At 46.6% G+C, this 15677-nt stretch overlaps 1 protein-coding gene across 1 annotated transcript in view; it reads right to left on the bottom strand.

Moving 5' to 3' along the window:
• Positions 1 to 15677, bottom strand: part of XYLT1 (xylosyltransferase 1) — a 342433-nt gene that overhangs the window by 8468 nt on the left and 318288 nt on the right. Inside the window, exons 10-11 of the mRNA XM_061152915.1 lie at positions 12447 to 12642; positions 5583 to 5916 (exon numbers count right to left, since the gene is read on the bottom strand). Coding sequence (XP_061008898.1) covers positions 5583 to 5916; positions 12447 to 12642 — 530 coding nt within the window. The remainder of the gene's footprint in view (positions 1 to 5582; positions 5917 to 12446; positions 12643 to 15677) is intronic.

Raw genomic sequence — 15677 nt, 5'->3', positions numbered from 1 at the left:
GGGCTTAAGATGGGGAAGCAGAAAATAAAGATATTTGGGCTGACAAAAAGAAGCTAGATATCTCTGTTTTGAGGAAGCTCCCTCTCATGGCTTATTTCACTGCTAATTACAAGAATATATTTTAAAGAAAGACTGGATAATGATTCTGGTAAATCAAGTTTTACCAAATCAGGTTTTGCTATAGCCGAGCTCACTGGGATTAGAAGAAACCTCCTTATAAGACAACGCAGCATTCAGATGACAATGCTTCCTCTTTACTTCAAAGTGGCTGTCGCTCTTGGAGACAACCAGGAGAATCTGGATCATCAGAAGGTTATTTTCTAATATGTGCTGTCCTGAGTGAAGAAGAAAGACAGTGTATATATGCCTGCCCTTCAAAAAGCAATGAGAAAACTAGTTGAATTAAAAATATGCCTTGCCCTGAGGAAACCATAATTGACAAAGACTCATGTACCCCAATGTTCACTGCAGCACAATTAACAATAGCTAGGACATGGAAGTAACCTAGATGTCCATTGACAGATGAATAGATAAAGAAGCTGTGGTATATATATACAGTGGAATTTTAGCCATAAAAAGGAACACATTTGAGTTAGTTCTAATGAAGTGGATGAACCTGGAGCCGATCATACAGAGTGAAGTAAGTCAAAAGAGAAGAACAAATATCGTATATTAACGCAAATATATGGAATCTAGAAACATGATACTGATGAACTTATGTGTAGGGCAGCAGTAGAGATGCAGACATAGGGAACAGACTTGCGGACCCAGAGGGTGGGATGAATGGAGAAAGTTGAATGGAAACATGTACCCTACCATTTGTAAAATACATAGCCAGTGGGAACTCGCTATATGACTCAGGAAACTCCAACCAGGGCTCTGCGACAACCTAGAGGGGTGGGACAGTGTGGGAGGTGGGAGGGAGGTTCCAGACGGAGGGGTCACACGCACACCTATGGCCGATTCACGGTGATGTGCGGCAGAAACCAACACAGTATTGTGAAGCAGTTATCCTTCAATTAAAAGTAAATTTTGAAAAAGGAAAGGCAAAAACATGTGCCTTGACATATCCCCTGAGAAAACCATAATTCAAAAGGATACATGTACCCAATATTTATTGCAGTACTATTCACAATAGCCAGGATGGGGAGACAACCTACATGTCCAACGACAGATGGACGGATAGAGAAGATGTGGTGTATATATGTATGTATAACTCAGCTACAAAAGGAAAAAAAAATGGGTCATTTGTAAAGATGGAGATGGACCTAGAGTCTTTTATACAGAGTGAAGTAAGTCAGAAAGAGAAAAACAAATACTGTATATTAACACATATATGTGGAATCTAGAAAAAGGGTACAGATGAACCTATCCCCAGGGCAGGAATAGAGATGCAGGCATAGAGAATGGACATGCAGACACCAGGAGGGTGGGGAAGATAAAGTGAAAGTGAAGGCGCTCAGTCCTGTCCGACTCTGCGACTCCATGGACTGTAGCCTACCACGCTCTTCCGTCGTCCGTGGCATTTAAAGGTGGGACTAATTGGGAGATGATGATTGACACATATACATTACCATATGTAAAACAGAGAGCTAGTGGGAACCTGCTATAAAGCACAGGAAGTTCAGGCTGGTCCTCTGTGATGACCTAGAGAGGTGGGATGTGGGGGTGGTGGATGGAGGGCGGTCCACGAGGGAGGGGACATAGGTATACTTACAGCTGATTCACTTCACGGTACAGCAGAAACTAACACAACATTGAAAGCAATTATACTCCCATAAAGAAAAAAACTATACAAGAAAGTCATTCCTCCAGTTCCCAATGCCCCAGGAAGCTGGGGGGCTGGACTCTGTGGTTCGGAGGCAGACAGGTGGGAGAAAGCAGAAAAGCATGCATGAAGCACGTGTCCTGTCTTGCTATATTTAGCAGAGCCTCTCTATTTCAAGTTCATTAATAAGTCCGGCTCTCGCCCATTTCTCCCTGATACCCACCGCAGGGTGGGCAGCTCCTGCCCCCATCTCAGCAGAGATTGCGAAGATAAGAAGCTGGGGATCGGGGAGACACCCGAACTGAGAAAAGGCAGGACTTGCAAAGTGAAAAGAGCAATTAACAAACATTTGAACACTGGGAATCAAATATTGTGGTTGGTGCAGAAAACCCTTATGAAAAATGAGGTTAATGTGGGAAATGCTATTACAGCATCAACCCGCGATGCTCGCCTCTCTAATTAAATTTCCCTCAATTCCACCTCATCAGATTTCTTGAGATTACCAGGGACGCATCAATAGCAAATTACTCTTGATGAATCATTTTACAAATTGCATTGCTCCCACCTTCTTGTTCCCTGTCACTGGAACATCATTAACAGATACAATTACCGACAACAGGGGGGCTGCTCCCAGTGGGATAAAATGACCCCTGGCTCATCCTGGGCATGGGTGGGAAGAGCCTTGTTGTCTTTAGAAACCCCAGGAGGAAAAGACTGGAAAAATCGGGACCCTATGCATGGCCCTGGGCCATTTTACTAAGGTAGGATGGATTCAGGGCCATTCTTGTTCTAGATGTATTGAAAGCAGAGAGGAGATGGTCACTTCCATGCCTCTCCTCTACGTCTGGCTTTGGGAACCCTTAGTGATGCTAAGAATGTGAGCCGCTTCAGGGGGGACACTCAAGGCCCCAAAGTGGGTGGGCTCTGGACCAGCTAGTTCTGGAGGGATTGTCTTTTGCCTGTTTCATGGGGGAGGTCCAAAACATGAGGTCCAAAAACATGAGGTCCAAATCTTTCTGCTTGTTAGCACAGAAATTTGGCAGAAACTGACAGACTTCACATCAACACCCCCTTTTTAGGACTCCAAGTGCCCTTCTCCATATATATATCCCCCTCTCCTTGTGTCACTAGCTAAGTGACACCCAGCCCAGAGCTCTTTTTAGCTAACAGAGACTATGAAGCGCTCCTTGCTTCTGGGTTTGTGATCTGTTAGATGGAGATGGACAATTTCAAACACCCAGAGACCTAGAAATCCTGTTTCTAGGAATCTGTGTTACAGAAGTATTTTCATGGGCACATACTGTTTTAGGTTCAAGAATCATCTTTGCAGTGTTATCTGTAATAACAACAATAAAAGAAGGTATGTGTCCACCAAGGTGGGGGACAGACTGGATTCGAAACTCAAAGGAATACTAGGCAGCTGGTAGTTTTACAAATATTGACTCGAAAGTGAAAAAAAGCAAGTTTCACTACAAAGTGTATCATTCCACTTTTCAAAAAATGATGATATCTTTGTGATTTATTTTGTATTTGAAAGTGAAAGCCGCTCAGTCATGTCTGACTTTTTGTGACCCCATGGACTACACAGTCCATGGAATTCTCCAGGCCAGAATACTGGAGTGGGTAGCCTTTCCCTTCTCCAGGGGATCTTCCCAACCCAGGGATACAACCCAAGTCTCTCACACTGCAGGCAGATTCTTTACCAGGGAAGCCCAAGAATACTGGAGTGGGAACCTTATCCCTTCTCCAGTGGATCTTCCCAACCCAAGAATCAAACCGGGGTCTCCTGCATTGCAGGCAGATTCTTTACCAGCTGAGCTACCAACACTGAGAAACGTCTAGAAGGATGCACACTGGACTCTTGGCAGTGGCCACTCCAGGGGGTGGAGCTGAGCAGGGAGGAAGACCTGTGAGTTGTGAGTGCCTGCGTGCATGCTGAGTTGCTTCAGTCTTGTCCAACTCTTTGACAAGGAGCCATCGGGCTCCTCTGTCCATGGGATTCTCCAGGCAAGAATACTGGAGTGGGTTGCCGTGCCCTCCTCCAGGGGATCTTTCTGACCCAGGGGTTGAACCCACGTCTCCTACATTGCAGGTGGATTCTTTACTGCTGAGTCACCGCAGGAGCAAGGAAGATGGTCCCCATGATAAAAGAAAGAGGCAAGGAGGGGAAATAGAAAAATAAAAGAAATCTTTTTGGGAAAAAAAAGAAAAAAGGCAGACACGCTAGGAGTCTGACACCCCTCTCCCTGACCCCCTCATCCTGAATTTCCTATTAATAATTCCCATCATTTCTTCATAGCTTCTACTGATACATGAATACTGAAATTACATATTGTTGGCTTGGCCAGTTTTTGAACTTTAAATACATGCACGGTAATTATTATATTCACCCCCGCTCCAAAGTTCTGTTCTAGACACTTGTCCAGATCAGCATGTGGAGTGTTCCCGCACTGGGTTCCCTGCTGCACACACTTTCGCTGTCAGAACAGACCACGCTGATGGCCCATCAGATGTCGGACATCTGGATCGGTTCAGGTTTGCTGCTATCATGAACAACTCTGCTGTACTTCTGCACAAGCCTCTACCTCGGGTGGAACGTCTGTGTGGTATGTATCTATGTTCAACTTTACCAGCAAATGCTAAAGCATTTTCCAAACTCATTATGTGGTTCTCCCACCAGGACATACATCATTCTTCATTGCATGTGAGCTCAGTTGTGCCTGATGCTTTGTGGGCCCCTGGACTATAGCTCATGAGGCTTCTCTGTCCATGGAATTTTCCAGGCAAGAATACTGGAGTGGGTTGCCATTTACTCCTTCGGGGATCTTCCTGACCTAAGAATTGAACCTGCATCTCTTGTGTCTCCTGCCTTGGCAGGAGGGTTCTTTACCAACTGTGTCACCTGGGAAGCTGGTGGCTTCCAGGACATACATGGATGGTTATTATTCTCCAACTTGACCATCAAATAATGTTGTCTCAACTTCAAACATGTCCTACCATGCCGGATGTGAAGTAGAATCTCTTTTTGATTTGAACTTGCATTTCTTTCATTACTCATGAGGCTGAACACCTTTGTATATGTGTGCATGTATATTTTCTCTCTCTTTTTTATTTCTTCTATATCAGAGATTGGCCCTTTCTCTAAAGGGCCAGATAGAAAATACTTTTGGCTCTGTGGGCAACCACTCAGTGATGGCATTGTGGCCCCAAAGCAATCATAGTCAGCATGTAAATGAGTGCGACTGTGTTCCAATAAAACTTTATTTACAAAAACAGGGAGTGGGCTGGATTTGGCCTGTGGCTTATAGCTTGCTCTGACTCAGGGAATTTCTCAATTTGAGTATTTTTTGTATACTCAAATATGAGTGCTTTTTAAAATGTATGGCAAATATTTTCCTCTAGTATGTGATATGTCTCTTTACCCAGTGTATCATGTTTTTGATAAACAGAAATTCCTCTTTTAATTATTTTTATTTTAAAGAGTGAACAAGATTTGCTGAAACTCAATATCAGCCTGGGTTTATTTCCCATCTGTTTCAAATATGATTAGGGCCTTCTGGAAGTCCAACAGGACAGCATCTAATAAATAGGTGTCTAATACAGACAGACGACATCACCTCCGTGTGCAGAGACAGGCAGAAAATTAGAAGGTTTGGTATGACAAATGAGCAGGAAAAAATCCTGAGAGGCGAGTGCTGCTCTCAAAGGCGGCCCGCATGCCCCACATCTGAGCAGCATCGCCCGCCCAGGTGGAGGACCCGGGAGGGCCTTGGCAGTGGAATACTAAGCCCGCAGACATACGGGAAGCACTCACCTGGTTTGATGGGCTGCCTGTTTGAGAAGGTCAGAGGTGCAACGAGGAATTTGGTTTCTGCGACTGGTACCCAGTGGTGGAGAATTTTCACCGTCCAGACCCCCGGCCTCAGGGGCAAGTTCAGAGGGGGCTTGTAGTGGGTGAACTCGGCAGTGGATTCAATCAGGATGTCGTAGGTGGCTGCGATGATGTTGACAGGATCCACCCAGATGACAGTCACGGTCACGTTGGGGCCCTTCCCCCATTTCTGCATGCCTACCGGCTCATCCATGGGCCCCAGGAGACCCCCAAAGTTGCGGAAGAGCCGCTCCTTGGCATCCCAGTCAGTACCGACCTGAAACACAAGAGTGAATCCTGAAATCACTGGGCCTGAATGTGGGTGCTCCATCCCAGAAAGGCCTAGGATCCTGCTTTTGTTGTTGTTTAGGCACTAAGCTGTGTCCAGCTCTGTTGTGAACCCATGGACCATAGCCCACTAGCTCCTCTGTGAAGCTCCTTGTGAACCCATTAGACCATAGCTCCTCTGTCCATGGAATTTCCCAGGCAAGGATACTGGAGTGGGTTGCTATTTCCTCCTCCAGGGATCTTCCCAAACTAGGGATCAAACCCACGTTTCCTGCACTGGCAAGTGGATTCTCTACCAATGAGCCGCCAGGGGAGCCCAGGATCCTGCTTACTGGGCTTCATTTACCCATTTTACAGATGAGGAAACTGAGGCTACAATTAAGTTACTTGCTCAGTAACTTAAGGCTGGGCAGGCAGTTGGTAGGAGATCTGGAATTTGGATCTAGTCTGGAGGATAGTGGGCCTATGGTCCATTTACTTTGGGCCTCCTGTGTCTGGTTCATGGTGTGCATGTGGAATGAATGAATGCCCACTTGCAGGTCATCCCAAGGAAACATAACTCCTGCCACTCAACAAGTGCAGCTGATTTCCACTTTGGTCATTGGTTTTACAGATCATGTGCCTCTTTTTAGAGCAATTACTCCGAACAAGAGTGGAGCTCAGGATTTGGAACTGCCCTGTCATAAGCTAGGAAAAAGGAGGGTCCCTCAGCATCGCCTATCATATGCAGGAGTTCAGATGGCTTTCCAAGGAAGAGACAGTTTTGGCTTCCCCAAAGCATCCTGAGCTGGACCCTAAGGGGAGTGATGGCTGTATGATCCATCCTTCTTGCCAGTCAGTGGGGTGTGTGTGTATAGCTTTGACCCCAGAAATCTGCTCTTGGCTTCCATCTTTCCCCTTTTGGGGACTCCAATTTATTCTCCACCCAGTATTCAGAACAACCTAGTGAAATGGCTTCTCACTGCTCAAATCCCTGTGACTGCCCCCCTGCTGAATTCCGGTGTCCAACACTGCTTGGTACACAGTCAATGCTCCATCAATCACCTAGTGAATGCATGCATGAATAACTCGGCAAAAAATGAACTAACAACATAGATCCCTGATACTAAGCTCTGTTACTATTTCAAGTCAGATGAAATCAGGGGGTCTTCTCTCCCCCAGGAGGTTTAGTATAATGTTCTGAAGACATAGCGTGTGGGCACAAGGTAGCAGGTGATGAACACACTACAAGACCTGTACTGCTTCTGTGGTCCTTCCATGAGCATCTCTGATGTGTGTGTGTGTTGGGGGGGGCGGTGAGGAGGTGGTACAGGTATGAGTAAACACGTCTACACCTTGAGCAGACTTCACATGTGCAGTGTAAACACGAGCTGGTTTATTTTTTCATTGTTTCTGCCATGAGTTACTTTACCCATCCCTAAGACACAGGGCTCCATGGCTAATATTTATCCAGAGTTTCTGGTGTTCCAGGCCTATTGCCAAGAGCATAGGTGCATTGATTCGGCTAACATTCCCACCTCCATCGAGGGAGCACCCTTGATCTTATCGTCACTTCACACATGAGGAAATGCTCTGAGGTTCAGAGCAGTCAGATGACTTGCTCTGGTCAGTAAGGGGGATCCAGGAAGTCTGGGCCCAGGGGCCAGGTTCTTATTTACTCTTCTGTGTATTGCCTCCTATTCACTTACCCACTCATTCATTCATTCATTCATTTATCCAACACAAATGTGTCAGGCAACTACCACCTACAGGGGTTGTAATATACAATCACGGGCCCACAGCCTGCTTCAGCTTTCTGTCTTTGAGCCAAGACTGACCTCCAGGAGCTGTCCTCAGGGCAACAGAGGGAGTCATGAATAGCAGCAGCCAATCTCTCAGAGGACGAGCAGGGACTGCTCCTCCTGAGGACACCTGGAGCCTAGCACAGTGGCTGGAACACAGGAGGAGTGAGAACAACACTGTCTATTGAGGGAATAAATGAAGGAGCAAGCAGGATGTAAGCCAGGCCCCAAGTCACAGAGATTTTTCTAGAGATGTCCCATTCTGTGACTTCCCTCCATACCATCCTTTCCAGTTCCTTCCCGTTGTTCATTAGTCCAGTCTCTCCTCCTGTCCTGATCTGCAAGGTCTGGTCTTTTTTCATCCAGTTTCCAGCTTCACCTACATCCCTCCCTCCTCCTCCACGCCCCCCTGTCCAGGCCACCCTGGAACACTCTCTGCGCTTCTGCCAGAAGGACTCTCTCATCCCCTGATCTTGTGTCTCTGCCTGGCCCTCTCTCAGGCTGGGTCTTCTTTCCTTCCTCACTCTTCTCCTAGCCAGCTCATTATCCAGCTCTCAGCCCAGGTGTCACCACTACTGGGAAGCCTGCCTTGCTTACAGGCACCCCTGACATTCTTGTCTAAGCTTAGCTTTTTATTTATGTAGTTATTTAGCGCAGTATCACATTCTAATTGACATGCCTCTCTCCATGGCTCAAAACTCTAGACTGCGTGAAGGCAGGGACCACATCTGGCTTGTTCACCAAAATATCACTAGTGTCTAAAACAATGCTGAGCACACAGTAGGTTCTCAATCTTTGTCAAACCATCCATCATCTATATACATCATGAATGATTAGGGGCTGAGAATATGGGCAAAGAGATGAATGATCACAAAACTACTTTGGGATCCTACTTAATGGAGGGATTTATGACCAATTAGGGGATTATCCTCCAAAGAAATGGGGGTGAAAAATTCTCTTAAGTTTGAGTTTTATAACCAAGTAACCCAAGTGGAAGAGTTGTAGAGCAGCTGACAGTGGGAAACTTGAATTTGTCCTAAATCTAGGAGAGGAGGAGGAGGAAGTCAGCTGCCGTCTTCAGCACAATGGGACGTAGGGCTGTCCAAGAGGGGTCCCATTGCTATCACATGTCTGCGGCTCAAGATCTCACCTGATCTCACTGTGGAAGTCCACTGCCATTCACCATCAAGTGATCAATTACTCAAACTTAAGTATGTATTGAAGTTCAAGCTCAATATATTGCTCCCCAGCTTCAAGCCCACCACGACTTCTTTCCCACTGCTCCTAAAATGCAATTCAAACTTCTTTCCAGGGCCTGTGAAACCCTTCATGATCTGTACCCTGTCCTCCCGAGGCCTTCCTCCTGCACACTGGCCATGCCAAGCTCCTTCCTGGGGCCTCAGGACCTTTGCACATGCTCTTCTCTTGGAAGGTCCCAGAGTGTTCCAGGTCTCCCCACTGCTGACTCCTTTACAGGTTTCAACTCTGAAGTTATCTCATTAGAAATGTCTTCCTGAATGACTCGCTCCATCAACGTGTAACCCAGCAAGACCCTATGGGGCCTCCTCAGGACAGATGCCCCAGGTCCTTCACCTGCCTCTTGCCTGTAATAAAAACCTTAGCCTCCAAGGCCTTCTTCAAGTTCTAAAGAATGAATTTAATCAGAGGTATGAGAAAATGCAGAAAGAAAGGAAAACAGTCAAGTGAGGCAAAATAATAATAGTTTAGCCATTAAATGAAGTAGAGGATCTTTTAGTTCTTCCTCAAGGACAATAGATAATATTCTGAGCCATATCTTTGAGCCTTTTCGCAGGTACTGAAATCCCCAGCAGGTGGAAGAAGTTAACTGTATGCTGCCCACAAGCACAGAGAACCCAGAACCGTTGGAACCAGAAGATTGATGATGTTGATTCCTGATTACCTCACCACCAACCAATCAGAAGAACATCCACGAGCTGGTCATGCACCCCACAAGTGCCCTCCCTCACCCTGTCTTTAAAAAACTTTCCCTGAAAGCTATCTGGGAGTTTGGACCTTTTGAACACTAGCTGCCTGGTCTCCTTGCTTGGCACCTGCAATAAACACCACACTTTTCCTTCGGTCAATAGATTAGCATTACTGAGTGTGGGCAAGTGGACCCAAGTTTGTTTTGGTAACAGAAAGCTGTCCCACCAGCCTGTCAAACCCTCAGAAAACATGGATGGAGTCTTATTTTCTTTATAATCCTTGTCATTAACTGGAATGAAATTAACTGTAATTTCATTCACTTATTTGCTCAATCACTGGCTGGCTGCCCCAGTAAATAGCAATGCCACAACAACAAGGATCTGGTCTGTTCAGTTCATCACTGCCCCTTCCACCCTCACACATCATAGGCACTCGGGGTCTGCCTGCTGAAGGAAGGAGCATCCTTCCTCTATGCCATGAGCATGGGACTCCCAGGGATGGCGTGTGTGAACCAGGCCCTATGCAAAGCCCCAGGACCATGTGACCTGATGAAGATTCTCAACAGCCCACAAAGTGGCCCTGTACTTGGTTCCCTCCTTCTTGTCCAATTTTACACCATTTACCTTAAAACCAAGAAAAAAATTCATGACACCAGTTTCAAGGCTCCCAGCACCCCACGCTGTTCCTCTGCCAGAGATCCAGGTGGTTCCCACACCCAGGGTACCAGAGCTATAGCACAAGCCCTCACTAATCACTGGGCATGGAGTGGCCAACATCTGTCACTGCCAGAAGTGCCCAGTCACCCACCAGCAGGCTGATAAACAGGGAGAGCCCAGGGACCAGGCATCCATCTCCTTAATGGGACATTAATGTCTTCAATCGGCTGCGTGGGCCCCCAGCACAGAATCCAACTGGGGCGGCATCTAATTGCTCCTTGACACCAGTAATTTATGAAGTGGGCTCCCACGGAGCTTGGATCCAGCCAATCCATCTGGAGCCTTAATTGAAAATGGTGGCTTGGGGTTTCCCTGGTGGTCCAGTGGTTAAGAACCTGCCTTGCAATGCAAGGGGCGCCTGTTTGATACCTTGTCCAGGAAGATCCCACATTGTAATGGAGCAACTAAGCCCGTGTGCCATAACTATGGAGCTGGTGCTCCAGAGCCCCTGAGCCTCAACCACTGAAGCCCGTGTGCCCTAGAGCCCCTGCTCTGCAACAAGAGAAGCCACTGCAATGAGAAGCCTGAGCACTGCAACAGAAAGACCCGCTATGGCTAAATAAATACACAAATCTTTTAAAAGAAAATGGCAGGTTAACAAGAAATCTCCACCCCTGCCTGTGCGGTGCCCATTCAGTCAGGCCTAGGTTGGCCAGGCAGGGCCACAGGGGCTGGAAAATGTAAGCAGGTCAGATGCTTCCTCCCACCCCACTCCTGGCCCCCAAGATTCTCCATATTCTATGGTCAGACTCCTTACCCCTAACCCAGCAGCCAAATTTACTGGGAATGCTGCACTCCAGGGATGGACCACCTCTTTAGCTACTTGCTGACACGGGGAAGGAAGAAATCAGGTGCTGGAGTTTTGTGTGGGCAACATTCACCAAGCTGGGTCATGCCTCCTCTTCCCACCAGCATCACTACCCAGGCACATACACTCACTCATTCAGAAATCCTGTTCACATCTACAAAGGCTGTGTCCTCTTCGGTGTGCTGAGGATTACAGCAGTGAGAGAGTGCTGCAGTCTCTGCTCTCTTGCAGACAATCACCAAGTGATCAGAGAAATCAACAAGGTCATTTGAGATGATAAACGCTAAGAAACATAAAATAGCCATGTACTGGGTGAAAAATTGTGATAAAAGTGGGTGGGCATGGAAGGCTTCTCTGAAGGTGCACTATTTAAGATCAGAATGACCAAAGGAAAAGGGTGAAAACCTGGGGGAAAGTAGTCTGGGCAGGAGGGTCAGCGTGTGACAAGCTTGAGGCAGGAAAGAACTTGGAATATGGATAAAGATGCAAGAAGTGTGAGTGGGAAAGAGAATGGGTCCTGGGTGAGAGTGGAGAAGCAGACAGAGGCCAGATTATGTAGATTTCAGGCCTCAAGATGGTGTTGATGTTACAAGGGAGGTGCTAGATGAATCCATCTCCCAAGGCAGAAAAATAACTAAAAGCAATGCAGTCCTGGGAGGTAGGAACCATGTTCCATGGATCCATGCATCCATGTATCAGACCATCTGTCCATCTACTGACACCTCTGTCCAATCCTTTATGCATGCATGCCTCCACCACTCATCCATTCAACGACTGATCTGGTGATTACTCCAAGTTAAGCCCTATGCTAGGAACTGGGGAGACAAAAGCACAATTAAGCAAGGGATTTGTGGCCTACGCGACCTGGATTCAGTGTTGAGCTCTTCTGCTTCCTAGTTATGATCCAGAAAATTATTGACTCTCTATAGGCCTCAGTTCTCCAATCTGTAAGATGGGACTAATGCCACAACTTCATTAGGAAACTGGCTTGTTACTGGTTACTAACACAGGATTAGAAGGAATCACTAATTAGGGTAAAAACAGAAAAGGAATAGAAGCTCTACTATAAAGATATACCAGGGCTCCAGGCTGGTTGGTGCACTGATACGCACCACCCCGGACCTTCTCCAGGCACAGGGCGAGCTTATCTTTGGGGTCCTTCAAGGCACCTTCTCCTCCATTTTCAACTACAAGTGTCAGAGTAGGAATAGAACCCAGCAACGGTGTGGCCAGAGGCAATGTAGTGAGAGAATCTTTGGCTTCCTACCTCGGAAAACTGAAGCCTCCCAAAGTCGCTGGGTGGGCTGGCAATCTTGAAGACTTTCTTCGGCATCACCCATGTCTCCAGGGTCTCGAGTTTACTCACGGCCAGATTTGTAGCATGATGCTTGATAAGAAAGCCCTGGAAACGGTCAGCAAGGAAGTAGAGGTGGACAGAGGCAGGGTGGCCCATTGGATAGTACCTGAAAAACATGCACAGGCTCATGCGAGGTCACGGGTCAGGACTGGATGTGTGTCGGTCACGATCGGGCTCCCCACCCATCATGCTGATTGTGTTCCCAAGAGAACCTCCACTTTATACAAAGCTCACCATACTCCTGAAGGCTGTACCCCATGTTTCTAGGATCTCAATAACTATTAACAATAACTTTCCTGCTGATCATAAGTGTAAAACATATGGACTGTATGAAAGCACAATTATGAAAGTAAAAATGGCTACTTTGGATGCTTCTTCCATGTTGTTGTTGAGTTGCTAACAGCAGCTAACAAGTTGTGTCCAACTCTTTGCGACCCCATGGACTGCAGCATGCCAGGCTTCCCTGTCCTCCACTATCTCCCAGAGTTTGCTCAAGTTCATGTTCATTGGATCGGTGATGCTATCTGACTATCTCATCCGCTGCTGCCCCTTTGTCCTTTTGCCTTCAATCCTTCCCAGCATCAGGGATAGATGATGTCAATTCACAGATATATTCAGTGATCCTCTGGGGCTGGGTGCTGAGAAGCGACAATGGTGTGCAAACAATATCATCATGACATATTTCCTTTCAGCCTTATTTTCTATGCACATATTTACATAAATTCTCTATAGCTGAGATCATAATATACATACTGGCTCTATCCTGGTTTTGCTTCATAGTATTTCCTGATCATTATCATGTCTTTGAATAGTCTCTGAAAACAGGATTTTTGTGTGTGTATACATTATTCCAGTGTATGTAATACCGTGACATGGAACTATAATACCAAAATATGGTTTTATAAACAAAGGAAGTTCCCCATCATTGAGTGTTCAACTTGTTTCTAATTTTTTTTGCCATTCTAAACAATGCTGCGGTAAGCATCCTTGAGCAAAAATGTTTTGGGAAACATCTTTCTCCTTCTCTAATCTCCAAGAGGCTCTTGATGTCTCTTGTCCAAGTTTATCAGAAGGCTTGTTCCAATTGACACTCTCACCATCCTTTTCACCAATTAACTGGGTATGATGCTTAAAAAGTATTGCCAGTCTGAGATAAATACATACATAGACAAATAGCATGTTTTAAGATGCAGGTCTTTGATCCACAAAGGCTTCTGGCTGAAAGGGGCAGGGAAGCTAAACAGAGGCCCAGAGGAGGGAGGAGAGCAGACAGAGAAGGAAGGATGAGCGTGGGCAAGCCTAGATCGCTGTCCTTCCTGGCTGTAAAATGAAAAGCTGCCGGCTTCTGCACTATGTAAGGTGCAAGGCACTTACAGGATGCTTGTGGTTCCAGCATTCCACAAATCACTGTCCCCCTCACTTCCTTCCCTCTGGTCCTGCCCTGGAGTTTAAGTCTTTACGTCTGATTATAATAGGGAAGCTGCCTTCCTGTGTTATGCATCTCCTGAAATCACTGCCTTGTTATCGGATGCCCCCGGGGTTCTGAGCAAAAAAACCTGCCCCGTCTTCAGACTGCTCACCACACATTCCTGGCCGTCGCAGGTCCACTTGGGTCTGGATTTTGGAAGCAGAAAACCCTCCTTCGGGACTGTGCTGCAGAACTTGCTTCCATGATGGAATGTTCTACCTCTGCACCGTCCAGCCCAGTAACCCTAACCACTGCTGATAACAGAGCTCTAGACATACGGCTGGTGTAATTGAGGGACCGAATTTTAAATTTGAGTTAATTTAAACTTAAATGTCTCCTTGCAGAGACAGCATAGATGGTGCTGTGAAAGTGTCCAGGGGTTGCCTGCATTGATGTCCCCAAATTGTCACTTCTATCTCTTTCCCACGTGACTTGATGGGTTTCCTTGCACCAGTGAGGTGAGTCTATTCCCCTTTCTCAAATCTGCTTTGGCCAGCAGAAGATGAGGTATTGTGTCCGTTCTGAGCCAGGATCCCAGGTAGCCTTGCACATTTTCCCATCCCCTCTCTTGCTCCTCTGTACTCACTGTGAGACCACAGGTGGGCTAATGCGTGGGAAGATGAGGTGTTTGGAGCAGAGCCGAGCCACCCCAGGTATCCCAGCCGAAGCCATCCAAGATTCACCAACAACTCCCAGCCAAGAGCAACAGAGCCTCCCTCCTGGCCCATCCCTGGCTACAGAAGCGGGAGAGACGCCAGCAGAACCCAGGAACACTGCTCAGCTCACCTGCAAGCCTGAAGGCTCTGTAAATGCTTATGGTTTCAAAACACGGACTTGGGGCTTGTTTGTTACGTGACATTATTGCAACGGATAAATAATACACTGTCAGTGCTTGCTCTGTAATGTGGGTGGACTAGTGAAAGTTGAAGAAAAGCAGGAGAAAGTATTACCATGGAAGTCAAGAGAAGCAAGTGTTTCCAGAAGGAGGCACTCAGTTGTATGGGATGCTGCTAAGGGGTCAGGTAAATAAGTGATGGTCAAGAAATCCAAGAGTTAACCTTGCATTGCTCATGTTCCTTCTTCCAAGAAATCCTGTTTTTTCCACCTGAATCCATTCTCTACTGTCCTGTGCATGGCCAGCATCCTGGTCCAAGCCACCATCAAGTCTTACCTGGACCTTTGCTGGAGCAGCCTCACTTATCTTCCTCCTACTTTCCTCTGCTGTAACGGATTCTCAGAGTAGCCATATCTGTCATCCCTTCCTTAAATACCACAAGGGGCTCTGCTTATGCTTGGATAAAACTCAAACTCCTTACCTGGTCTACAAGGTCCTGCCTCTTTCTCTAGCCTCATTTTGTTTCCCTTTGTCCCAATTGACCACCTTCTAGCTACGTGGACCTTATTTTTGAGTCTTGAACACCCTAAGCTCATTTCTAGCCCAGGGCCTTTGCACGGGACATTCTCTCTGCTGGGGATGCTCTTTTCCTCTACTGATTGCATGGTGGGCTCTGTCTTATCTTTTTGGCTAAATGTTACCATCTCAGAGAGATCTTCCTTGACTGCTGAATGTTAAGTCACCAACTCACTGCTGTTACTTGAGCTTATCTTCATTCTCAGCAGAGCATTTATCTTTAGAGACTTTCATTCTTGCTGCTGTGAGCTGGGGTACTGCC

The sequence above is a fragment of the Dama dama genome, chromosome 10 (genome assembly GCF_033118175.1).
Source record: "Dama dama isolate Ldn47 chromosome 10, ASM3311817v1, whole genome shotgun sequence".
Lineage (NCBI taxonomy): Eukaryota > Metazoa > Chordata > Mammalia > Artiodactyla > Cervidae > Dama > Dama dama.
The sequence above is the reverse complement of the archived record's forward strand: the minus strand, read 5'-3'. Positions and strand labels throughout refer to the sequence as shown.